The sequence below is a fragment of the Candoia aspera genome, chromosome 2 (genome assembly GCF_035149785.1).
Source record: "Candoia aspera isolate rCanAsp1 chromosome 2, rCanAsp1.hap2, whole genome shotgun sequence".
Taxonomy (NCBI): domain Eukaryota; kingdom Metazoa; phylum Chordata; class Lepidosauria; order Squamata; family Boidae; genus Candoia; species Candoia aspera.
The window spans coordinates 210,674,388-210,700,173 of NC_086154.1; the positions used below are offsets into that span (position 1 = coordinate 210,674,388).

Below are 25,786 nucleotides of genomic sequence, written 5' to 3' on the forward strand. Positions count from 1 at the left end.
TAATTGCAAATACTTCTGTCAAGGATTGTGCAGCTTATGTGGATTTTTTTCTTGGTTTCTCAAATAAGATTAGTTGCTATGCTCTCATCTAGATTTTAGGATAGTAGCAGTATGATCTCCACAACCAAGCCCAATGTTAAAAGAAGTTACCCCCTTGACGTTTTGTACTGAGTTTGTATTTGTAAAGATAGAAATGATGACAACTTCAAGGACTTGTCTGAACACTTAGTGGTCATTTCCCTACTCTTCCAAGGTTCATGGCCAATAATTATCTGTGGAGTGTGCAAGGCACATGAGAGCAAGGTAGAATGGAGTAATTGAGTCATTTAGCTTTTGAAGTCTAAGGATATTTCTAAACCCTGTGGACCCCTGCTCTGCCTTCAATTTGGAATAGTGAGATTCTTTGCATGCTTTTCCCCTTATGCTCTGCCAGAACTCTTCTTTTCTTAGTCAACTTGTTATGTTAAATTCTCCTTCTGTTTGCAAGCAAATTGAAGGGGCATTCCAAATTTCTGGTGGCCAGCCCCCAATTGGCTTTCTTCCAGGTATGGGAAGGAGTTCAGACCCCATAATTCCCAGCCAACTAGCTGGGAATGTTGGGAGTTGGCATCTGAAACTTCTAAATTACAGTGTAAAAAGCCACCCATAATTGAGGAAAATAGAATGCTTCCAGAAACCACTTACATGTGTATACATAGTAGTAATAGCAGCAGCATTCATGGGGAGGATTTATTATTTGATAGGTTTATGGCAAAATTTGAGAATCCCTGTCTTACCTCAAGTGGCAGATGTGAATCTCATTATGTAATTTGGCTTATTATATCAATAAATCAGCAAATAGGGACATAATCTTAAGTATGTTGTAATGTTATGCTTTGCAAATATTTTCAAATATGAGAGGGAGAGTCTTAACTTTTTATTGGACAGGGTAAATATAAATAAAACTTACTCAGCTAGTCACTGCTGGACATCATAAATCTTAACTTTTATATTACACAGCAAGATCTATAGCCATAACCCCCCCCACACACACACACCAGTTTGAAACATTTTATTGATGTTTGAATGAATGAATGAACAAACAAACAAACAAATGAATGAATTCATATTTATCCCACTATTTAAAAGCTATATAGTTATATGGAAAAAAATTATATTAAAATAATATAAAATTAAAGAATAGACCAAAAACATACACTAAGAGGAATCAACTTATATCTGTTTGCAAGGCATACTGATCACGATTGTGCCTAACTTTGTCCGGTGCCAGACTAGAATTTTCAACCAAAAGTTCCCTGTTCAGCAGAACTAGAGAGCCAGTTTGGTGTAGTGGTTAAAGGTACCAGGCTAGAAACCAGGAGACCATGGCTTCTAGTTCCGGCTTAGGCACAAAGTCAGCTGCGTGATTTTGGGCCAGTTAACGCTTTCTCAGCCGTAGGAAGAAGGCAATGGCCAATCACTTCCCCAAAAATGTAGCCAAGAAAACTTGTGCAGGCAGTTACTGAGAGTTAAGACTGACCTGAAGACACAAATTTCTGAGCTAGAACTAAGAAGTTCCTGATTTTTTTAAAAAATCCCACATATGGGAATATCTGCTGACTTCTACTGCAATAATATATAGTATGTAAGTACAATCATGAAGCTTATCCTAGTTGATAAGTTAGAATCTTGTCAAATGTATGTTTTCTGAGATGCTTATGTAATTTCAGTTTATTTACATTGTGTTTGGTAAAATGTAAAATATTGTAAGTTCTAATTCATGAGATTGGAGTAATTTTAAAAAAAGTGATTTGGTAACAATAAGACAAGATGGTATGATAAAAGACAGAAGCCATAATCTTCAGAATTACACAACTTGTTCCTCAGTTTGGAGATATGAAAGTCCAGGAAAAAAAAAATTAATATTTTCAGGGATTGAATTAGATTCAGACTTAAAGGAGGAGGCCCATTAAAATCAACAGGGCTTAGTTTTCAATAATTTAAAAGGGTATATTCGAAGTCTGGATCCAACCCATTGTTTGTTGGAATGGATTTAGTTATTAAATAATAGTAGATTAAGAATAGTTAATCTTGTCTACAACTGGAAAAAATATTTGCAGTCTTCTCTTGTGCATGCATAATCAAGCTCCATGTAAGATTGCTGGTTACTATATATAAAGATAGCATACTGTTTAATACCTTCATCGTATAATGTGTACAGTAATTGAATATTCACATATACTACTGCTATTCCTTAATTAACTTATAAGGGTGTTTGTTTATTTTTTTCCACTTTTCTCACTAAGTGTGAAATTCTGTTTCTGCATGACAGGCCCTTATCCAAAGAGCTCCTTTACATGTTTCCCACAGCTGGGCACTCTCATACCTGTCTCTGTTGCACAGTAAATTTCAGTGGCACAAGTAAACTGTTTCAGTTTCAAAAGGCAGACATGGGGACTGCTGGGCAAAAAGCATAAACATAACTCAGTTGGTTTGTGGGACTTGTCATAATTTATTAGAATTGTGACCAGTCTTTCTACATCCAGGCTAAGCCAGTTAGTAAAAACTTTGTATTGTTTACATTGACATTGACTTACGACCACAATAGGAACTGGAAAAGTCATCGTTAAGCAGTGCACTCGTTGAGCGAGGCATCACGTGACCGCACCAAATTTTACATTTTGTGTGGTGGTTGTTAAGTGAATCACGCAGTTCCCCTTTGATTTTGCTTTTCGGAAGCTGGCTGGGAAGGTTGCAAATGGTGATCATGTGACCCTGGGGTGCTGCAGCCATCTTAAATACATGCTGGTTGCCAAGTGCCCAGATTCTGATCACGTGACCGCAGGAACGCTGTGATGATCTTAAATGTGAGAATTAGTTGTAACTCACTTTTTCCAGTGCTGTTGTAACTTCAGATAGTTGCTAAATGAATTGTCATAAGTCGAGGTCTACCTGTAGTTTAATGTTGACAGTTTCTATTGCAAAACATTCCTCAGCAAAAAAAAACCCAACAACCTTAAGATATATTTTAGCTTACTTAGGAAGCAGCACACTATTTCTCCCTTCAAAATGGATTATATTATTACTTGGATAAAATTGAGATCTATGTTTACATATTTCATAAATAAAACCAAGACTACACTTGTATCTTTAAATGTTACATATTATGTATTTCATCTTTTAAGGTAGTGAAATTCATTTACATTTGATTAAAGCAATATTTTTTGTATATAATTTTTCATGAAATGTTATTGCTACACATTCCTGTCCACAACTGTCTTTAAAAATTGCAAGCTTGTTATTTTCCTGAGGCAGACGGGACTTCTCTGTGGCAAACTGTAGCCTCTTGCGTTGCAGAACATTAGTCCTTTTTCAGCTTATGAAAGTCTCAAAAACAGTATGTGACATCACAAAATGACTTCTACCTTGTGAAATTTAGATAGGGGCTAAGATTACATTCCTAGCTTTAAAAAAAAAAAAGCAAAAGGCCAGCTGAAAGGAGTTAGTGAGGCATTTCTGCTGACTTGAAACTATTTTCTGCTCAGTAACTGCAAGAGAGAGCTGCCAGGAGAACAGAGTGAGATGCCAGTGAAAGAAGCAGAGAAGAAGTGAAGCTGAGTTATGTCACATCCAAATTCCAGCAATACTACAATGTTGAAGAGATGCCCACAATCCCAACACAGAGTTCAGCAAGTTAACAATAGTATTTTCAATACATTGCATTTAATGCAAGCTGCAGTCCCCTCTCCCTTTTCTTGTTTATGTGGGGTGTGGATTTAGTAGAAATTCAGTCAGCCAAATATATATTCAGGTGGACTTTGGACATAGTACCTACTATTTTTTCCCAATACCACTCTTGGCTTTTCTGACTCCGTTCTCTAGACCAATGTGGTATAAGTTCTTCTTTTAGAGTGTACATTAAAAATGAGTTGGTTTATTTTATTTTTTTCTTCTTTCCTGTCAGGACCCAGATACAAGAACATGGCATCATTATGTATATCAGCCAAAATATCTTGATCAGCAGAAAGCAGAAGAACTGGATCGTGAAAAAAAGTTAAAAGAAGATAGCCCCAGAAAAACACCTAATAAAGAAGCTTCCTTCTCTAGCCTTCCAGTCTCATTAAACAGCATTAAAGAAGAGCCTAAGGAGATGAAGCGTTCTGATTCCCAACCACTGGAGGAGAACAAGATAAAAAATGATGATCAAAAGACTCCTGTAAATTGGAAGGAATCCCGAGGTGCTAGAGTGGCGGTTTCCTCTCCAATGACTCAGCATCAGTCATATATACAGTACTTGCATGCTTACCCTTACCCACAGATGTATGATCCTAATCCTGCATACCGTGCTGTTTCTCCTGTTCTCATGCATAGTTATCCAGGTATGTACCGAATTAAGCTAAATAGGCCCATCAGTTTTGACATTCCCTGTTAGTAGCAAAGGAAAATTAGAAGCTTCATAGATTCAATTCGTTTTGCAAAGGTCTAGGAGTAAAGTAAATTTAACATATGTTGTTATTTTTTATGAACTATCAGCATTTACAAATACAGTTTCCACATCCAGAGGCATTCTTCTGAGCCATTACACTGACAGACAGTTGTTTGCCTATGAAAATATTCTAAGCATTTATTCTCAGAACCATTACAGTTATTACTTCTTTCACTTAAGGGCCCTAAATGTTTGAAATGGCAGTGAGTTCAACCCTCTCTATAACTTTCATTTGCTAGGTTGAAGTAGCCAGGTTTGGCAAGAGAAATCTAATCCCTTGAATACAATTTTTGTAATATCCATTTGATGCATTTGAAATTGCCTTATCCCCAATTGTAAACAGTAACTTGAGAGTACATTCATTGTTTATCTGCAGGGGCCTATCTCTCACCAGGATTTCATTATCCTGTTTATGGAAAGATGTCTGGGAGAGAAGAGGTGGAAAAAGTCAATACCAGCCCTAGTATCAGCGTAAAATCAACCACTGAATCTAAAGCACTGGATTTGTTGCAGCAGCATGCCAACCAGTATCGCAGCAAGTCACCTGTGGTAAGATACATCTTGTTCGTAAAGTATTACATAAATTGAGATAATTGGAGGAGTAAGAGAGTTAACTTCAATTGGTATATATACCTAAAGAGAATTGGGATAATCATAAATTCAAAAGGCTTTGTCATCAGACCTTCCAAACACCTCTAAACAATTACCTGTTTCCACCTTTTCACTATCCCCTGCCAGAAATAGTGCTGCTTGCAGTCATTTATAGATGCTAATATTGTAGTATCAGTAATTATAGGAGAATTTAGATGATGATAGTTGATAGAGGTAATGTTAATGAACTGAGGAAGACTGTTTCTCCAAAGATGATATGATACAGCGGTGAGGTTTACATAACCTTAAACAAAAGTGTACGCTGAGGGTATCTTTATGCGCAGAACAAAACCTTTTACAGTCAGTGTGCACTTACTTGGGTGGAAGTATAGAAATTCAAATATTCAGAACTATCACAGTGTGTTGCATGATACAAAGAATTTTCGTACTTGAGAACTAATCATGGTATAAGTTGTTTTGAGCTTTCCTTCAGGAACCAAAATTAAAGAGGCATGGACCTAATTTTAACTGCATTGTATTTTCTGTTACATTTTATTTTCTCTTATTACAGAAAGAAAGCTAAAATAAGTCTCCATACACTAATCAGAATAAGGAATGCAGTAAAGCCTTTGCACTTCTCCTTTGTTTTTGTTTTTAATATCATCACCTAAAACCAACAATTCGGTGGGTTTTTTAGATAAATTGGAGCAACTTTAATTGCTGTAACAAAAGCTCTTCACCCTAATGTTTGATTTAAACAGTTGTCTTGCTTTTCAAGCCAGCCGGGTGTTGCTTTTGTTAGCAGAGTAAACTAGAATAACCCAGGAGCAAGGTGGTACAAGGTGTCAATAGTTCAGATGAGTGGTAAAATGTAAAGTCTTCTTTGAGTCATGCTCATTTCCTGATAACTGACAAATGTTGTACATTGCCTAGAATTATAGTCAGTTGAGGGGATAAATGCTATAAGTAAATAAACTTAATGGATATCTCCATGTAGTTTTCTTGGCAGCAGTACAGAAGTGGTTTTTGTTTTGTTTTGTTTTCTTCCCAATCTCAGTTAGAGTCTGGGATTCTTTGGTGGAAGAGCTAACTTGATTTAACCATGCTTAGCTTTTAACATGGCAAGGTTGGCTAGATGCTGCCACCCAGCTGGACAGATTTGAGGTACTAGAATCAACTGGAGCCCAAGTAGCTCACATCTAGAGAAATATGGAATCATCCATTAATTTTCCCAATATGTTTTGTTGTCAGCCTGTGGAAAAATCTACAACTGAACGTGAGAGAGAAGCCGAAAGGGAGCGAGATCGTCATTCCCCCTTCAGCCAACGACATCTTCATACACATCACCACACACATGTTGGAATGGGCTACCCACTAATTCCAGGTCAATATGACCCATTTCAAGGTGAATATCAGCTTTCCCATTGCTATCTGTTATAAATATACATGTTTTCGGTAGCTACCACATTGTTGATACAACTCACTGTTCAGTGGGAGTTATTGCCATGATATGGGTATAGGAATGCAGTCTTAAAGCCAGCCAAACTGGCTCAAATGGCCATAGGGTGGCAGTGGGCTGACTGAAAGTGTGCTATTTCCAGATCTCTGTGTGGCTGTAGGAAGGTGAGGTAATTACGCAATTGGAGTGTGTGTGTGTGTGCGTTGTGTTGTGTTGGAGCTTCCATGGATTCAAATATTGCTTTCAGCCTTACCTAACTCTGTGGTGGCATTGCAAGCATGCCATTAATCTTGATGAGGTTTGGATATATCATAACTTGGTTTGTTCATTCTTCCTGTTCTCCTTATTCAGCTCTTTTGCCAGCATACTGTAGCTAATAAAACACTTCTGCTAGCAGATCTTGGGGGTTCAGCCAGTTTCCTGCCAGCGGAAAGGTCTTTCTTCTTCCAAAACACCTTATTCTAGTATTGATAGGGAGTAAAGTCTGTTGAGGTCAATGTGGCTTGCTACTGAGTAGGTATCATTAGGATTCTGCTGCTAATAAGCCAAATAGCTTATTATGGGTATTTCAGGTAACAGTGTGAACTTATATTAAATTGATTTTAAAAATCCAAAGGATTTTTATCCAGAGAATAGGTAAGCAATATGAATAGATTCATATGAAACTTTTTTAAAAATGGGAGAAGGCAGAAAGACAGTAGCATTCAAGAGCGAGACCTCTATTAGTCCTTTAGTTCATATACTTTCAGAACTAAGACTGTTTTTATTAATTAGTATATTACTGGAGGTAGTTAATAGTAAGCAGCAGAAAAGTATCTTTTTTGCTGTGTCCCTGTGCTCTACTAATATTGAACGGCTATTTTTCTTACCTGCCCCAAAGAGCTTCTATCATGTTTGTAGCTGAAAAAGTGTTAACTCGTTATGTTCATTTAGTGCCCTGTCAGTTTCTCTTTTGTGTAAAGTGCTGACTGCAGTTCAGTGGTTCCATATGCCTTATGGGATATATTATATGCATTCAGAAGGAAAAACACTAAAACGATAGCTATTATGCAAGTATTATGTTTCGAGTAGCTATAACGTCGTTGCTGTAACTCACTGTGACTTTTGATTCTTGTTGTTTCCTGGTGCCTATTATTTCTACTGAGCTTCCTATTCAGGAATTCAATGCAAGCCATTTAGCACCATGCAGTGCAGCACTTGGAAAATAATACAATAAGGCAGAATGCCTTCTTTTCTTATAAAATGCCTATTAGGTAGAATCTTGAAAAGGCATGCTGGTTAGAGTAGCCAGGCAGGGATTTCTCCAGCTTGCTTGCAGTAATTAGGTATGCCTTCTGCAGAAAATATAATGGTGCTGTTGTGATTCATGTCTTGTTAATACGGAGGTCTGTAGCTGTTGTCGACTTTTGTGAGTACCAGCACACATGTCCTGAGATATACCGTTTCACCTTTTCTCCAGGGCTGACCTCTGCTGCCCTTGTTGCTACTCAGCAGGTGGCTGCTCAGGCATCTGCATCTGGTATGTTTCCTGCACAAAGAAGGTAAATATTGTGAATTACACTCAGCTATCTTAATAGGAAGGAAGGAAGGAAGGAAGGAAGGGGAAAAATTGTGCTATAGTTTGAGTCAGTCTTTGTAGGGAAGATGCTTTCTCCGTTTAATGAGAGCATTATTCTACTCATCATAACATTTTCCATGGAGCTGTTACCATAGCGTAGTTAATTGATCACTGAAGCAGACTGTGTTCTTCTGAAAAAGTGAACATACCTTGTCCATCATGTAACAGCAAGTCATTTTGATTTCCACAGAGTATGATTTTAGCTCTGTGTGTGTGTGTGTGTGTGTGTGTGTGTGTGTACACGTATGTTCATCTTTTTGATGTTCTCGTAAATCTGTAAGAAATATGGGCACCTTGAGATAGCATTTATTTTTAAATAAAGTATCTGCATTTAAACAGGATTAGTATTCAACTGTTCTAAGTAAATGGGAACCCTATATATAATTAAATGCACATTCATTAACAAAGAATTAAATATCTGTCTAGTTTGCTATAGCACAACAGTATTTTTTTCCTCACTTATTGAGATTGTTGATTTTAAAGAATTAGAAATACAGTGTTCTAAAAGGATCTCTTGTTTTTTGTTTCTTTTCAGAGAGTGATAAATCTGGAAATATACATCATCATGTGACTGGATCACATGAAAATAAGCGCTTTATTACAGACATCAGTTCCATGGTGTTAATTTGAAATGCCTTAATGGCAGGCAAAAACCAGTCATTTCATTTTTGTAAATTGCAGATTTTTATCTCAGAGTAACAAATGTTGCTGTATTTAGACTTCTGTTTGTTTGTTTGTTTATATATATATATATATATATATATATATATATATATATATATATGCTTATATATATATGCTTATATGTATATATATATGCTTATATATATATGCTTATATGTATATATATATGCTTGTGTGTGTGTGTGTGTGTGTGTGTGTATATATATATATATATATATACATTCTTTACTTTTTTGTATCTGTAATTAGGCTCATACAAAGAGTCTGATACTAAGTTGTAAACCAGACAACTTATGAAATGAAAGGAAGTGTATTTGTCTTGTTTAGAAAGCGTTATCCACAAAAGGTTGTTTGTTCCTTTTTTTTCTTCCCTTCTTCCTTTTTATAAAATTGTAAATAACTAATGTTATGTATCTGTGTGCCTGAAACTTGCATACTCTTCTAATATTGCCCACAACCTCAATAGAGGCTAACTGTGATGACGACGATGACACTTTGGTACAATTTAGATGTCTATTTGGTGGCTCCTATTAAGATGCATCAGTGTAAAATGTTACTGTTTAACTGTTTCATTGTAATTGTGTATTGTGAAAAATATACATTTGGAAGGCATGGGCTTGCCAGTACCACAAAAACTGTGTTGTACATAATGTATAGATTTTAAAATGGGAAAATAATGAGCATCTGTGAATAATGAAATGTCTTTTTTTATAATCTTGAATGGCAAATAACCCAATAGCCTGCATACCAGAAGACGTCTGTGATTGTTCTATTACTTGAATAGTCCTGCAGTCTTTTTTTTAATGTTTACAATTATACCGTTTTAGAAGAGAGACTTTAATGCCATTGCCTCGTTACTTGTTTTATGCTGTAATCTAGTTTATTTTATGTAAGATGTATATTGAATGCTTTCATTTTTATACTTGCCTTAAATAATTTGGCAATCAGAATTAAAAAAAAATGCTGTTTTTTGTATTTTCTGGTGTCACATGGTTATTAAAAAATCATTGAGAGCATCTTCTCATATTTATATAAGAACTCCTGATCAGAATTTGGGAAAGGAAATTCTAGCACAGGATACAGAGGAAGTTCAAACCCTATCTTTTGTCTCTTCCTTTCTGAAATACGGTGTAACATGGACTTGATTGACATGCCTATCCCCTTTGGGATCCTAGGAACTGTCTGAGAGAACTGTCTGGAAAAGGACTTCTAGAATAAAATTTACAGCTAAAGAGAAGGATTACCCTTCATGCTGCTACCTTGAGGTGAAATGGGCTGCAGCTGCCCAATCACGGGGAGTTGTCTCTTCTTCTCTAGAGGATAAAATGAAATAGAAGTTGGGAAGAGTAGAGTAATTAAAGTTTCAGGATTTAGGGATGGAATGCTGAAGGTGTCAGGAGGAAAAAATACAAATTGAAGAGAAAGGCTAAGCTTCCTCAGGAGGAAGAATGAAATTTCTGGACCCTTTTGGAAACCTTGCTAATCATTACACAGTCCTTACATGAACCTTTAAATAGAAGCATACCTCTTTGGGGCTTGGGTATTCTGCAATGGTTTCTGTTTACTGTATTTGTATCTATAATTTAACAGAGTTCTTGGGCTACTGTGAGGGTAGCTGTGCTCTATACGGTTTCAAACTAGTGGCATCATTCAAGCCAGGATGTCAATGAAGGGTTGAGTTACAGCCAGATAGGTGAAATTGCTGAATGCAGAGCTATAGCAAATCTGTATTAGTGACAGTTTACAGTAGGAACAACAGAACTGCTTGATCATTTTGGACGTAATAGTGATAATTTAGTGCCAAAATGAACTAGCCATAGACTTACGCACTTCCCCAATAGCTACTTTCTAATTTAAATAACTTGCTTCAACCTATTTATATTTATTTTGTTAGCTTTCTTGTCTTGACTTAACTGCAGATTCTTTTCATTTAAATTATGGTTTATTCATGGCAAGTTTATAAACCATAATTTCACCCTAATTCAATGACGTATTTTAATTAACAAGAAACTGCAGCAGGGGGACACCAAGTTCAAGAAGGCTCATCCACTTTTAGCCACAATGGCTGTTAGGATCTCTGGAAGAAAAAAGGCTCTCATCTGATCATCTGATTCATTAAGCAGGAGGTGCCAATGATGGTAGCTCACCATAATACATATAACAGTGGCAAGTATTTTGTTACCCTACAATATGAAATATTACTAAGAAGGACAGCAATTAATCATTTTGTTATGAGGGATTCATAACAAAACGTTTTAGGTTATACCTTTAAGCATTAATCTTAGATAACAATGTTTAAGTGTATAAGCCTTATACAAAATGTTACTAATACGAAGTGTCGATAATACTTCAAAATGAAGAATCATGATAACTGCAATAAATTACTTCTCTATATGCTTATGGTGGAATTAACATTAGCATTCCTGTCCTTGTGGTTTTGCAGAGCGATATTCAAGCTCTTTAATGACTAGCAATGAGAATTATTGATTTAGCAATACTGACCTGTTCAACTTTTCCTGAATATTTAGATGCTAATATATAGGCATTAATGCTCTACAATTTAAATTTCATCAAGAAAGAGGTATCTGAAAAAAATACCATTGTGGAACATTTGTGGACCAAATTCTCAGACAATTAAATAGATACTGTATTCTCCTCTAATAAAACCTTAAAAGGGGTTTATATTGAAATGTGTCGATTTTCTGGGAGCATTAAGGATTGTGGTATTTCTGATATAGTAAGATTTAAAACTGCCCAAAAGTAAGTATAATGAATTACCTTAATGAATGAAATAAACAGTATTTAGAGTTTTATAACATCTTTGAACCCAGAAGAAAAGATCCAAATTATTCCTGTGTTATGTTTTAATCCATATGGTTTACTTGATTTTTTAAAATTATTTTATTGGAAGCTATCTTTATTATTTTATTGCAAGCTATTTTAAAAATAAAAATACAAAACAAACTGTAAACAAAAAAGAAAAACATAAGCAAAACAAAGGGAAAAATTATGCACTATCCAGGGATGTCACCTGTATATCAAGTATTATAAACAATACCAACCATTTCAAATAAGGGAAAAAATGATTTACCTGTTAACACTCCCTTTCTTAACCTGGTATTGGTATCTGGTTAGAATAGCAAGTGTAGTGTGTGTGCGGGCGCATGTGTGCACCTTTGACTCAGCGTTGGCTCCTGGCAACTGCCTGGACAAGCTTCTGCAGTTTTCTTGGTTATAATTTTTGGAAGTGGTTTGCCCTTGCCTCCTTCCTAGGGCTGAGAGAGAGTGACTGGTCCAAGGTCACCCAACTGGCTTTCTTCTTAAGGCGGGACTGGTACTCATGGTCTCCCATTTTCAACCAGGTTCAAGTCACCACTCAACTACAGAGCTAACTCAGGGACTTTGGACTGTCAGAATCTAATTTCCATCTGCCTCACAAGGTTGCTGTGATAATTGGATAACACTTCCACAATTGACCTCTAACATGTGAATGGTAGTTCCATAATACAGTGTCTGGAGTGCACCGGTCCGGAAAATCTGCCTTATGCTTTCTATAGCACTACCATATGTGGACTGCAAAACTCTGGATGGTCATTAGATGGCAGCAAAGAAATACCATAAGTAACGTGGAGTTTTACCATCCAGATATAATTGCCCCATGTTTTTGGCTTTGAATTCTGTAATTTTTATATTTCAAATTTTGTCACTGTCCATCTCCCTCAAAGAGCAACTCTGGGCGGTAATTCCACAATATAATTAATGGAGCTAGAAAACCAGTTGTTTTTCCCCTAACTTTGATAAAATATGCTTCATTTAAAATCAAAATACTGTAATTCATGCTAAAGAGAGCATAAATGAATCAGAAGTATAGGTAAGCAGGATTTTAGCAACAACACAAATTAAAGCTAGACCTTGACTGCATTCCATGCTGGCACCCAGTTTGGATGGACACCATAGAGTTCAGAAGTTCTTTATCCATTTCTTGCATGTAGATTCCTAAGAGTGAATCACATTTGCCCATAGTAATCATAAACAGTAAAATATTACAGCGGGGGTGAAAAAGCGTGTCCCAGGTGCTACATGTGGTCTACTACCATCCTTTGTCCACCTCCTTGAAGTCTCTCAGAATGGAAGATCCAAAATATTCATCACCTCTTTTTTTTTTGAGTGGGGGCCATGTTTGGAGCTTTGCAGGAGTTAAGGGAACAAAATGATGCCTTAACTCTTCAGCGTTTCACCCCTTAAAGAGCTCCCCACCCCCTCAAAAGGTCCTGCCCCATTCATCTGCAAAATGAAACCTTTGGCATGTCACATAATGGTCCTCAGACCAGTTGGATACATCACCCACTTCACATTGTTTTTTTCATGATGCAGAATCAGGGAAGTATCAATTGATGTTCTACTTTCCCTCTCTGTTCTGCTGCCACAATGTACATAAAAGAGTTAAGGTTGGAATAACCCAAGGCTACTCTCTTTGAGACTTTCCATGCGAATTACAAGCAGGATTGTTTCCAGTGGCTTTGGAAAGTTCTCTGTGTGAACTTTCTCTTTGTGTAAGAGAGAAAAATGTCATATAAATTGTTCTTTGATAAATTCTCTGTCTCTATCCCTTGCCCATTGTTTATATCTCTCTCCCTGCTAGTGCCTGCCTTTGCCCCATTTTATCAATGAACTCTTTTGTGTTTGCTGATGTTTAATAATTAAGCTATATTTTTGGCTAGCTGAACTAAATGGCATCTGTGCTTGCTCTGATCTGACAGAGACAGGGCGCTGGGTGCAAACCAAACTAAAACTGCTCACAGTAATTTCCTAACAAAGTCAAAGTAGCTGCAAAATTGTAATCCTTAATGTGACAGAAGGGAACAATTATTAAACAAAAGAAAGCATATTAAATCTATTGGGTGTTATGGAAATTAAATGAAATGAGATTTAGTTTTTGGGGGGACCCCTCTACAACCATTTGAAATACAACCCTGGCACACCACTTAATGATCAAATGAGGTTCTTGGCCTATTGAATATTATTTTATACCCCTCCCTTAGTAGCTAGTAGCAGTCCTCAAAGAGATGTTTTCTAGCATCCACACATGCTTCTTTCCCTTATACACATACAAACACATTCAACAGCAGCAATTAAAACATTTATTAAAAACTCCCATCATGGAAAAAAATAATTACATTACCACTGTTTATTTTTATTTGTGTTTGTTAAGCTCACCATAAACTATTTGTTTTTTTAAAATACTACTTGTATTTAAAAAAACAATTAAAAAATATCACCCATCAATCAATTTATAGCAGTGAATTTATACACTGACACATTTATACAGTCAGATGGAGTAAAATGAATAAATTTCACCATTTGTTTCTTAACAATACAAGCTCCAAAACAGAATTTTGCAACTTTAACATCACCATTATGATTTATGAGAAGACAAGAGATATAAAATTGGTCTAATCTGCTAGGGGGGTTATTTAAGATAAGAATTAAATACAAGTGACCAATTCCATTGTAAAGTTTGCAACAAAATAGTATAAGGCACACAGTTTCAAATGTTCCTGAATGCATTGATATCTTTGTTCCAGTAAGGCTGAAGGCAGTGTACTGAAGTAAGCTAAGATGAAGAGCTGTCATATTTTACAATCTCAAGGTTATATAGTTATTTAGCAAGAGCAAAAGCTTTGCTTAGATTTCCCTTCTCAAAGCAAGAGTTGCTCTTAGTTTAAGCTCTCCTTAAGCCAATGTCCCTTTATTTGTCATCTAACAACTCTTTAGCTTTGGGGAAACCCAAAGATAGACCATAATTCTGTAGTTCTACCTCCAAAGTCTTCTTCCAATTTAAGTGAAAATAATCTAAATCAGTGGTGCTAAGTGATACTGGGCTTCTACTGAAAATGCCTCCAAGGAAAAGCTAGCATTAGGAACCCACAGAGGAACACACTGAAAATGCCTCCAAGGAGAAGCTAGCATTAGGAACCCACAGAGGACCTCCAAAGTCTCAAGAACTTAGATTGAAGTGCCTTCCAAAGGCAGAATCCTTGTAGACATAGGCGTATGTGCCATAAAACATCATTGTTATATAAAATCAACAAAATCATTATTTCTCAGCTAAATAATATCAAATTAAGCACTAGCAACTGTAAATCAACCCATGCTAAAGCCAGCCTACTTTCTACTAAACTGTTTTCACTATCTCAACCAGGGTTTCTCAACCAGGGTTCTGTGGAACCCTAGGGTTCTGTGAGATGTCACTAGGGGTTCCCTGGGAGATCACAATTTATTTAAAAAATTATTTCACATTCGGGTAGCTTCACATTAAAGAGGTAAGTTTCATTCTTTAGTTTAAGGACACTGTTAATGCATATATACAGGCTGACACAGGAATCAAATATTATAATTTTGTAACTTCTGGCTTATAGGGCCCCAAGGTCTGAAAATTATTTCAAGGGTTCCTCCAGGGTCAGAAGGTTGAAAAAGGCTGATCTAAACAATCCCAGCATTTGAAGGAGAGATGCTTTGTATAACTTTGCCAATTATACTCAGTTGGCTGATTTGACAGATTTGACAGATCATCTTATCCACAAAACCATATATTTCTTCACTTACTTGAATTGTCAGATCATCTGTACTCATAGAATTTATTTGTTTGTTTGTTTGTTTGTTTATTGGACTTAATCTTGAGGGCTCACAAAAAAACATCAGTAAAAAGAACAAACTGCCATTAAACACACACACACACACACAAATCTCCCAGTGCCCCAAAACAAACACTCCTCCATACATTGACATTTACAGCTCCCCAAAGCTCCCAACCCCCCACCCAACAACCCAATGTTTGGAGGAAGAACCAGCTTTTTAAGGCCTTTCAGAAGATTAGGAGGGTACAATTGCTCAGCTCCTGCCCCCCCCCCCAAACTTCTTGAAGGTGGAGGCCTGTTGGATCTCAGGTGGGAGGGTGTTCCATAGGAAGGAGCTGCTACAGAAAGGGCATGCTTCCTAGGTCCTTCTAGAGGACCACATTTAAGGGAATGGATCTGGAGCACACGCATTCAATCTAACCTGGTAGAATAGGCAGATACCCTCAGAGAGAGGCGGTCCTGCAAATAACCTGGTCCCATGCCATACAGGTGTCCTAACAGCCAGGAACCACGCTGAGACAAGGAATAGGTCTCTAGTATTTTATTACTGCTACGTTAGACAGAAAATCCTAACAAACTGAAGAAGTGTGGGAAAAACCCAGACAGATAAACCCCAAAGGTTAAGGCGGGTCTGATCTGTGTCTCTTTGAATGGCTGCTTAACTCCTCAGTACTACGCATGCGTTTTCCCCCCTGGATAGGGGCCCCCTCCTGCTCATCATCAGTACTCATGACAACAGGGCTTTAAAGGGGATAACCAGCAACCTCACTAGATTCAAGGAAGACAAAAAGCCAGAGCATTCCATCTTGCTAGGATTGGGTCATAGCTGGTTCCTCCCCAATCAAAACATCACAGCTCTAGGCACTGGGTCAGCACCTGAGCAGCATCACTTGGCCCACCATGAGTAGAGACGTATAACTGGGAATCATCACCATGCTATAGGGTGACCTCCCCCAGCAGTTTCATGTAGATATTAAAGAGGAGTGGTGAGAGACCTAAGCCCTGAGGCACCCTACACTGCAGGGGCTATAGCAGATCTCTCTCTTCCCACTAGTGCTGACTGAAACTGGCCATGGAAGAAGGAGGAGAACCACTGCAAAACAGTTCCCTCCCCACTCCCAATCTATCAGCCCCACTAGGTAGACCAGACCAAGAAATCAATCCATGGGAGGGCTAAAACTTCTTTTATTGAGATTGACTACAATAACAGAATCTTACAAGTCTGATTATGTGTACCTCCTCTTCCTTCTTTTACTTCAGTGAATTAGGGAGGCATTTCTCTGAGCTGCTTCCAAAAGTGTTCTCATTGTTCTGGATTTAAAAAAATGTTTCAGCATTTTCAGCACAGTTCCTGCGTATTTCTGTCAAGGTCATCTTTTTTACTTCCTACGTCATCTCCTCTGTTAGCCTCAGCCCTCTCTCCAGTGGGCCCAGAAAAACTCCAGGTCAGGTTGTGAGAACAAATTGCAGATACACTGCTCTGCTCCTCTGCTGGCAATTCCCCTAGCTCACTAGACAAGTCTTATAATTCAGCCATACAATGAGTGGTTACTCCCCACCCCCCACTGTCCCACCCCATTCCTTCTGCTGCTTAGACTGAGTTTCTTCATCCCTTTCTGGATGTTCCTGCATCCTACTCCATCAGTCTTGCAATCTCAAAGCAGATGGATCTGGAAAAGATTCCCCATCTCCCTGTTGGGCTCCTCTGTGTTCTGTGGCACCTCCACTCAAGGAAACACAGTCTTGTTCATCCTTGTAACAGTGGCAGCTCATGTGGATGGTGTTTCCCTGGGAATTGCGGATGAAACTGGCATGCAAATTACAAGACATACATGTTTGTCTCCCATGGTCTCCCTGACTCTGGATAGCCCTTCCACTGAATCAAGTATTGCAAATAGTGTCCAGAATAGCCTTCACTTCATACTTCTCCTCCCTGCCCACCAGGATTGGAGGAGGTAGAGCTGTTCTAATCCATAAGTTGCCAGAGGGGCCCCTCATGCATGAGCAATAGTCTATGGAAAACAAGATGAATCTTCACTGATGCCAGCAATTACAAACAAAAGGCCACCAGGTTTATTTGCCAAACCACTAGGAAGGGGCCAATATATTTCAAGTACAGTTTAGCTTCTTGGAGGATTGGGCAGAAGATAAAAACTTTCTAGAAAGCCACACCATATCCCTTTAGCAATCTTGGCACTCTCTTCTTTCTGTGTCTGCAGCCATCTCCACACCCTCCCATTCCCAAGCCAAAGGGATCCATCCAATCTGCCTTGCATCATTTGCTCAGTGATTTCCTAAATGGATGTTAACTGTGCATACATAGATGGCAGCCCAGTGTACCCACGCACAACATCTGCTTTGACAACCTTTGACATACCCTCATCTTACAACACCTGCTTTGACATACCCTCATCTTCTCCCTGTTAGTACTACAATCAATTTCACATGATAGAATAGGTTAGATCAACTTTAGGGGAAGAGTTGATATTTAAGCTAATGAGATCTTGAGAATAAGATATGTGGGATCCTATAGTGGGATTTGCTGAGAAAGGAAACTTTAGAGCTTCCTTCAGAGCATCGTTAAGATCCTTTAGACCTGCTGAGAGAATATTCCTACTCTCCTTCAAAGAGGTTTGTAGCTATTTTAAAGGGCTAATGCTGGTAGAGATATTTGAGCTTCTCAACATACTATAAACCTCCTCAGTTTCTTCTCCATTTTTTAATGCAAGTGCCGTTTTCCTTTAGGTGCCAAGTTACTTCCTAGGCCACTAGCCCAGATTAGCTGTCCCTCTCTGGCTAAGGGGTAACAACATCTTCATCTCAAAAAATTCTTACTGGAGTGCTTTGGAGTGAGGCCAAAAACATTCTAAATTTTAATATTGGTTGTCTGAAATAAAAACCAGTCTTATGACCCCACTTATATTTGGCCACGTTTCAACAATTTCCAAATCATCATGGCCCAAACTGTATCTTAATAGCTGACTCAGAAATTCAGTAGTATCTTTCTTTGCTATCTGATTCCTGCTGATACAGTTAAATGCAACAACTAGCATTATCAGTTCATTTTGAAGCTAATGTCCAGTACTGGCCATTTCTCCTCTCTGCCTGCCCATGCCACGTAAGACTCCTTCACCTTATGTTTAAGTGCTTGAAATGTATTTACATCTCTGCTTTTCTTCTCTTCTTTTACTTGTATAATATCTGAAAAATTAGGAGAAAAACATCATTAAACACAGATCTTAGGGAATCTAATTTGCTATCATCAAAGCTAAGCGGGCAGAAAATATGTAAACACTTTCTGTGCTGTTAAAAAATACTGGTCAGCCAGAGATTCCAAACGAGCATCCTCAAGCAGTTTCAGTAATGTCCTTTCACTCCAGCCCCACCCAAAAACTCAAATGAGGGAGAGCCACACTCCTAACTAAAGAGACACAGGACCTCTAAGCCTATTCCCAACACATTGCTGGCCACTATAACTTCAGTAACCATGCTCAAGGGTATGTTTAGGCCATATCTGTTTCTAGCATTTAAACAAAAACAACTTTTATGCTGGACAGACTATGACAGAATTGCTTGTATGTTCACTGTAAATCCTATAACCCAGGAAATGTAGTCCAGGACTGCTCCTAGACCTGCTCACAGCCATCACAACACTGGCTTCAGATAAGCATTGGCATGTTGTGAGGTGAAAGAGAGAGAAAGGTTTGTGGTTGTTTCATTTGAAAGACTGTCTGCCTCTTAGATTGTATTTTCACAATATATTTAGGGGTCACATACAAAGAGAACATGTCAGGGAAACACATGAAGGTGTGTTGGGGAGAATTGCAATTGGAACAGGTAATGGTGTGGCAGAGGTTCATGGCAATAAGTGAAGAATGACAAGCTCCTTTTCCCCCAAACCATGGTAACTCTCTGATAGTGACACCTAAGAGGAAATCTCTTCGCACTCTTTTCTTCCTCTGATAATACAGTATATATTGAATTATACCAAAGGCCCTAATGAAAGTGAAGTACTGTGTATGTATTTCTTTATGAAAACTGAATTCAGTGATATATCCCTGGGTGATTGGCAGTAGATCAGAAAGCAGGTTTTTGATTTCCAGTTGTTTGATAATAGCAAAAATAGAATGGCCTCTCTGCCTCCCCACTCAACATATTAAAGGTAAGTCAAAGGTGGAGAGAGGGAGACAAGAATGAAATTTTGTGTAAAATAAATCATTGATATACATCTGTACTGTATTCACTATTCTTTAATGATGAGCATGTCCTGCCCCCCCCAAAATCATTATTTTGTACTTGACTGACCCTCGTGGAAAATCCCTGAGTTCTATTTAAAACCAAAAGAGATCCCATAAGTCCAATTGACTATCAGAGCTATGCAGAGTTTACAGCAGGGGTTTTTCTGATCTTTACTTGGCTTGTAGAATCTTCTTCCTCTAAAGTTAATACAGAGATAAGTAAGAAAATGATTAGGGTCACAGTCACCTCAAACAGCTATGCACAGTTTCACTTGTCTATGCGTTTACCCATACAGGTAGTCCTCACTTAACAACAGTAATTGGGACTGGAATTTCCATTGCTAAGCAATGTGGTCATAAAGTGCGACATCACATGACTGCACCACTTAGCAACAGTAGTTCCAGCAGTCCCCGGTTACCATCTTTTTTAAGCAAGGACCTTACGTGATCACCATTTGCAACCTCCTGCCAGCTCCCCCATTGACTTTGCTTGTGGGAAGCTGGCAGGGAAGGTCATAAATGACAATCACATGACCATGGGGTGCTGCAGTGGTCAGAAATCTGGGCCAGTTGCTGAGCACCTGGATTGTGATCATGTGACTGTGGGGGTGCTGTGATGGCTGGAAATTTGAGGACCAGTCGTAAGTACCATTTGTTCAGCACTGTCGCAAGTTCAAATGGTTGCTGAACAAGAAGTCATTAACTGAGGATCACCTGTGTGTGTGTGTGTATGTATATATCTACACTTTCCATGGAAGTGAAAGGACAGAGCTTAACAAGTATGTGACTTACAGTAGTACCTTATGTACTACTTACAGAATATTATCACCAGAATGAAGTGACCAGATCTTTGAAATCTTTTCAAACAACTCTTAGGAATTACAAACATGAACAATAAGCAAATTCTAGTAAAAGCAGGATATATTATTATTTGAAATATTTCATGCAAAGCTGAAAAGCTTAAGCATGGAATGCTGATTTCTGTTCCTACAGCAACTTTGATGCTGTTCACAAGTAGCACTTGCCTATTTTGTGATTTCATTTTGTAATCCCTTTGTGGCAAGCACATTTGTGTCCCATGCCCTTTCGTTTGTTTTTCCCCTCTGAGTTCCTCATTGCATAAACCGTTCTGATTATATTGTCTCATAGACAATGAGCTTTCTTTTGTATTTAATGTTGCATTTAACATGAGCAATCTCTGCAACATTCATAAAGGAAGAAACAGACAGTAATGGCATTGTTTTGTTTTTCCAGATGTGTGTGCTAGAAGGATTAGTACCTTCCCAGGTGAGCGGAGTTGATACATGTGAGTGTTAAATGCCCAGTTGTTCACTGGTTTAGAGCATCCACATATGATCATTGAAAATATAACTTATTTCAATAAGTTTCAGTTATAATTTTAATGGTACAAATATCAATAGTGGCTAATGAAATAATAATAAATCAATCAATATATAACAACAGAGAATGCATGCTGCATTTTTTTAAATGCAGTCAGATAAGTGAATGGTTTCAGCTGGTGAAAAAGAGAAAATCTCTGTCTAGTTAAACTCAGCTCATAATTTCACACACAGTCACAAACCACAGTCTCAGTAGTTTGCCATTACCTTCTTCTGAGATGATGATGATGATGATTGTTGTTGTTATTGTTACTATTTTTCAATCAGGTCTACAGCCGAGTATTCCTTGGAGGTTTCCTATATAGGTCCTGTTGCAACCTGCTGAGACTTCAGCTAGTTAAAAGTTATCACAGGTCTCAAAAAGCTGTTCAAAGCAGATAACCACACTGGTTTTAATAATGATTCTTTTAGAAAACATTATACTACAAAACAGAGAATATATGTTCATCAGTATATTGTTATTGCAACTATTATTCCAGCAGAAAGCAAAAGAACCAGTTGTGCAATTAGTTCCCATTTCCATCCCATAGTTGCATTTCTACCACTAAAAAAACTGCCATCAGCCATCCTGAATCATGCAATGGAGTACAATGGAAAGGAAAAGGAAAAAAAAAATCCAGAATTCATGCCAAGTAATATTTTCATTGCAGCCAAGGCAAAAGAGTGTTCACATTTTGAGTTTTCCAGATATCTTTATCAGGCTCAATGCTGCACAAGGATGATATACAAAAAATGAGGTGGACGTTTTGGGAGGCCAGTTCAGTTCAAAAATGGAAATGTGAGCTGAATGCAGTTAGTTTAGGCTCTATTGCTATCCAATAACACCCAATCTTAATGAAGAAAGAAAACAGCTCCTTTGCCTAGCTTTGAAAACGCAAAGTTATGAATACCCAGTTATAGTGGATCTAGGGATATGCTGATATGCCACTGAGTGGCTTACTACCTATCAGGTACTTCTAAGTATTCTGTAACTATAAAGACACTGTCCTTTTCTAATGAGAGATGGAGGGAGGGAATTTGGGGAGACAGGAAAGTAGAAGTTACTTTGTGTAACTTGCAGTTTGACAAGTTGGAAGATCTTGAAAGGACTGTAGAAGCACTTTTTCCAAGCTACTTCTAGACAGCCCAGGATTTAGACAGAATGGGTGGGTAGAGATTTCAGGAAGGATGTTGTTTTGGTGTTGATGACAGATATCTCCTTGTTGTATCATCCAGTGATGATCTTATGCACAGGCTTTGGCCTCACAGACAACAGAAACACAAAAACATCTGTCTTTTCTTAAACAACTATAAAGCAGTTTGAGTGTTACATTCAGAACTCCAGACAATGGAAAAGAGAGATACTTAAATTGGCTAACTACTCCTTTCCCAAGAAGTTCCTGGTCATCCCTAAAAATCTGCTCCATACCATCTTATATAAGAACAAAACTCATTAAATTAATTATTAAAAATAATATGTAAAGTCTCTCTTTGCTCAAACTTGACTCTTTGTGACCCCGTGGGCACTTCCAGAAGTAGTTTGCCACTGCCTTCTTTCTGGATGCACCATCACCACCACCACACCCAGATGCTTCTGTGCTGTCTCATTGTGGTGGGGGTGGTGGTATGTTCCTGGAAGAGATGAGTGAAGAATGATGATAGTGGATACCAAGAGTATATATTTACAGAAGGGTTACCCAAACACGAAAGTCATCCAGCTTCCCAGCTAAAGGAAGCAGGAACCTATATTGGGCAGCAGCAATATGGGAAGATACTGGAGACAGAAGATCACTTTAGTGACAACAGCAAAGGCATCAATTCAAGATGCACAGGAGAAGGCAATGGTATTTATTTATTTAGAATTTATTTATTTTATATTTATAATGACATATATGGTTAAGAGTATTGATACTTTTGAACTTTGTTGTTGAAGAAGACTTCTGAGAATACTGTGGACAGCCAAGAAAGCAACCAACCAACCTACTTTGGATATATTGTGTGAAGTCCTAGCTCTCTGGGGATGGCTCTAATGTAGGGAAAGGTGGAAGGAAAGAGAAGAAAAGGCTGCTTAGCAGCCAGGTGAATGGACTCAAGTTACAGTGGTGATGAGTGTAACTTTGAAAGACCCAAAAGACCCAGATAGGGCAAGTCATCATGGAGAAAATCTATGTGGTCACTAAGAGTTGACACCAATTGATTGCACATAATCAATCAATCAATCAATCAATCAATCAATCAATCTTTCTGTATGATTTTTCAACTTTTCAATCAGCCTAAAGACTGGAGGTTTTCCTGGTGCTAACTTTGCTTAGTTTTTTGTGATCAGCCAAGGTTAGCTAGGTACTACTTCCTATTGTAATAATATATAGCATCCTGCACCTCATTTATAACCCTGGATAAAATAATGCTTTCCCTGATTACTGTTATGCATATCTTCTTCCAAGTGCTTTCATTTATTATTTTAGTACCATGTGAATTGTGGTTGATCAAATGTTTGACGCTTGCTCAGAACAGTGATTCCAGCCTGTGGCAAAGAAACAATCTCCACTACCACTTCATACTGGGAAGCCAAATGGACTGACAGTTGACTTTTATTCCAACACCTGAATGGGGAACTTTCAAGGCCAGCAGGGATTCCTTCTCCAGCACTGTCCCCTGCCCTATCTGGTTGCTGCCCATCCTCCCACCCCAAGATCCATTTCCTGTGGTGGCCTCCCTCTGTTTAATGATGGAGCCAGTCCTGCACAATGTAATTTGGGCCATGCAGCCCACATTGTTAAAAATAATATTGGTTGGACTAAGTGTGATTTTTTTTGCATATCCATATGTCTTTTGATAATTAGGAGGCAACTCTTTGTTGTGATATCTACAAAATGTTGTTTTGCCCCTGACATTTGCCTAACAGCTTTTAAGCTGCACCGCAAGAGACAGTTAAAAGCTTGACACATGCTGGGCCCAAAGTTGTGCTTAATATAACTATTATCTGCATTTGTCATTTTAAACAATAGTAGCAGATCCAGGTCTCCTTTCTCCTTCCACTGACCACCCAGCACATAGAACCAACCTTTCTGTGTCTGCTAGTATCTGACAATTAATAGCTTGCTGGAACTTCACCTTCAGTAAAATGCATTTGAGCATGAACATGGATTAAACATCTAGAAAAGCTCTTATTCATAAAATGGCATGACTAAGTGATGACAGAGGGCCTTAAGAACCTGATTTTCTGGATTGTGTCATTGTTACGCTTGTTCATAGTGGAAAGCCACAATGAATTTCAAATTTGTCAAATCTCTGACAAATGAAAAAAGAAAAAAGGGGCATGTTTTTCCCCCAAACAGTACCATAGGCAGTGGCGAACCATTTCCATATTGTTGCCAAGAAAACTGCATGAGTGTATCCATATAGTTACTCAGCTTGAATGTCAGCCATTACCTTTTGACCATAGGTCTAATATAATTGGTTGTAATATGATTTCCCAGGAGGATTTTTAAAAAAACAAACCCTAATTGCATGAGGAAGTAAGACATTTGTGTGTGTGTGTGTGATTTTTGTGGAGACAAGGAAGAAAGGGTTAACCCTTTGCTCCCCATTTAAATCCTTTATAGATATATGCTATAATCTACAGAAAGATCACTCTCCACTGGTACTTAATTGTGATTGGAGGACTTTTTCTTTCTGAAATGCCGTGTGAGAGAGTGAAAGCATATCTGAACCTGCATTTTGCTGAAGTCCTACCTACGGCTTGCACACAGCTCCAGAAAAGTTGTTCCCATGGAGAATAGTTTCTCACCCCACATATCTAGAGCTGCAACAAAGGCCTTCTTTCCCCTTGCACAGGGTACATAAAATATTATTCAGCCTGAGGTAAGAACTGATGTAGAAATCAATACTATATGTGTGCTAATGTTTGCTTGCCTGAAATATTGACCACAAGTCACACTGCTGGGTTTTACAAGAAGAATTAAAAGCAATTTCAAAGGTTTGAAAGATTCTAATTGTTTCACCCTCCCCTCCCTACCCCTCCCACCCGAACACACACACACTGTGCTGAAAGAGTAATAATGGGTCAAACTGAAAAGCAGGAGTCTCCAGTTATTTTATAACTGGCACTAACAAATCTCGCCAATTACAGAGTCTATTCTATAAGCAATGAAAGTGTGGCTCCCAATTAATCTCGTGTACCTCTAGGCAAGGTCTAAATCAGCTGGATACAGCTAAAGCAATTTGCACCCAGCTAAAAGCAAATTGGAAAATAAGTGCTCCATGGCTGCCTCCCCCCGGCCGCCATTTTCCCAAGCCAAATGCACAATCAGTATCCTGGCACTGGTCCTCAGTCATGTTATTTGCAGCTATCAATTTTAATTATGACAATTATTGATTAGTTGGGAAAGTGAATAATCTAATGTTCCAATGAGCTCCAGGGAGGCTGCCAAAGGTCTCCCTTCTTTTATTGTCCAAACCAAGCCCCCAGGTTTCTCTCTCTCTCTCTCTCTCTCTGTGTGTAAGGACAAAAGAAAAATAAAACCCACTGGAGTCTCTGCTTACACATTCCCAGACTGTGTTTTACAGTGCTGTAGTTAAGGCTTTACTTGTGTGCACTTTCTGACCCACCTGCATCTGAAAGCTCTCAGAGCTTCTGAGAGATCACACTGAGAAGTGAATGACAGAAAAGAGCTGTGGAGTCCAGCAATGAAGCCCTCATTAAGAAGGCTTC

The 25,786-nt window shown here is 38.2% G+C and overlaps 1 protein-coding gene across 2 annotated transcripts in view; it reads left to right on the forward strand.

The window, feature by feature from the left end:
* ZNF608 (zinc finger protein 608) overlaps positions 1-8,891 on the forward strand; it is a 113,614-nt gene extending 104,723 nt beyond the window's left edge. Inside the window, exons 5-9 of one of the 2 annotated variants that reach the window (XM_063295281.1) lie at positions 3,944-4,358; positions 4,842-5,014; positions 6,308-6,461; positions 7,975-8,056; positions 8,669-8,891. In XM_063295281.1, the coding sequence (XP_063151351.1) occupies positions 3,944-4,358; positions 4,842-5,014; positions 6,308-6,461; positions 7,975-8,056; positions 8,669-8,675 (831 nt within the window). In that variant the 3' untranslated portion in view covers positions 8,676-8,891. Of the gene's footprint in view, positions 1-3,943; positions 4,359-4,841; positions 5,015-6,307; positions 6,462-7,974; positions 8,061-8,668 lie in introns of those variants that run through there. The other variant, XM_063295282.1, reaches the window with a different exon arrangement.
* The last annotated feature ends 16,895 nt before the right edge of the window (positions 8,892-25,786 follow it).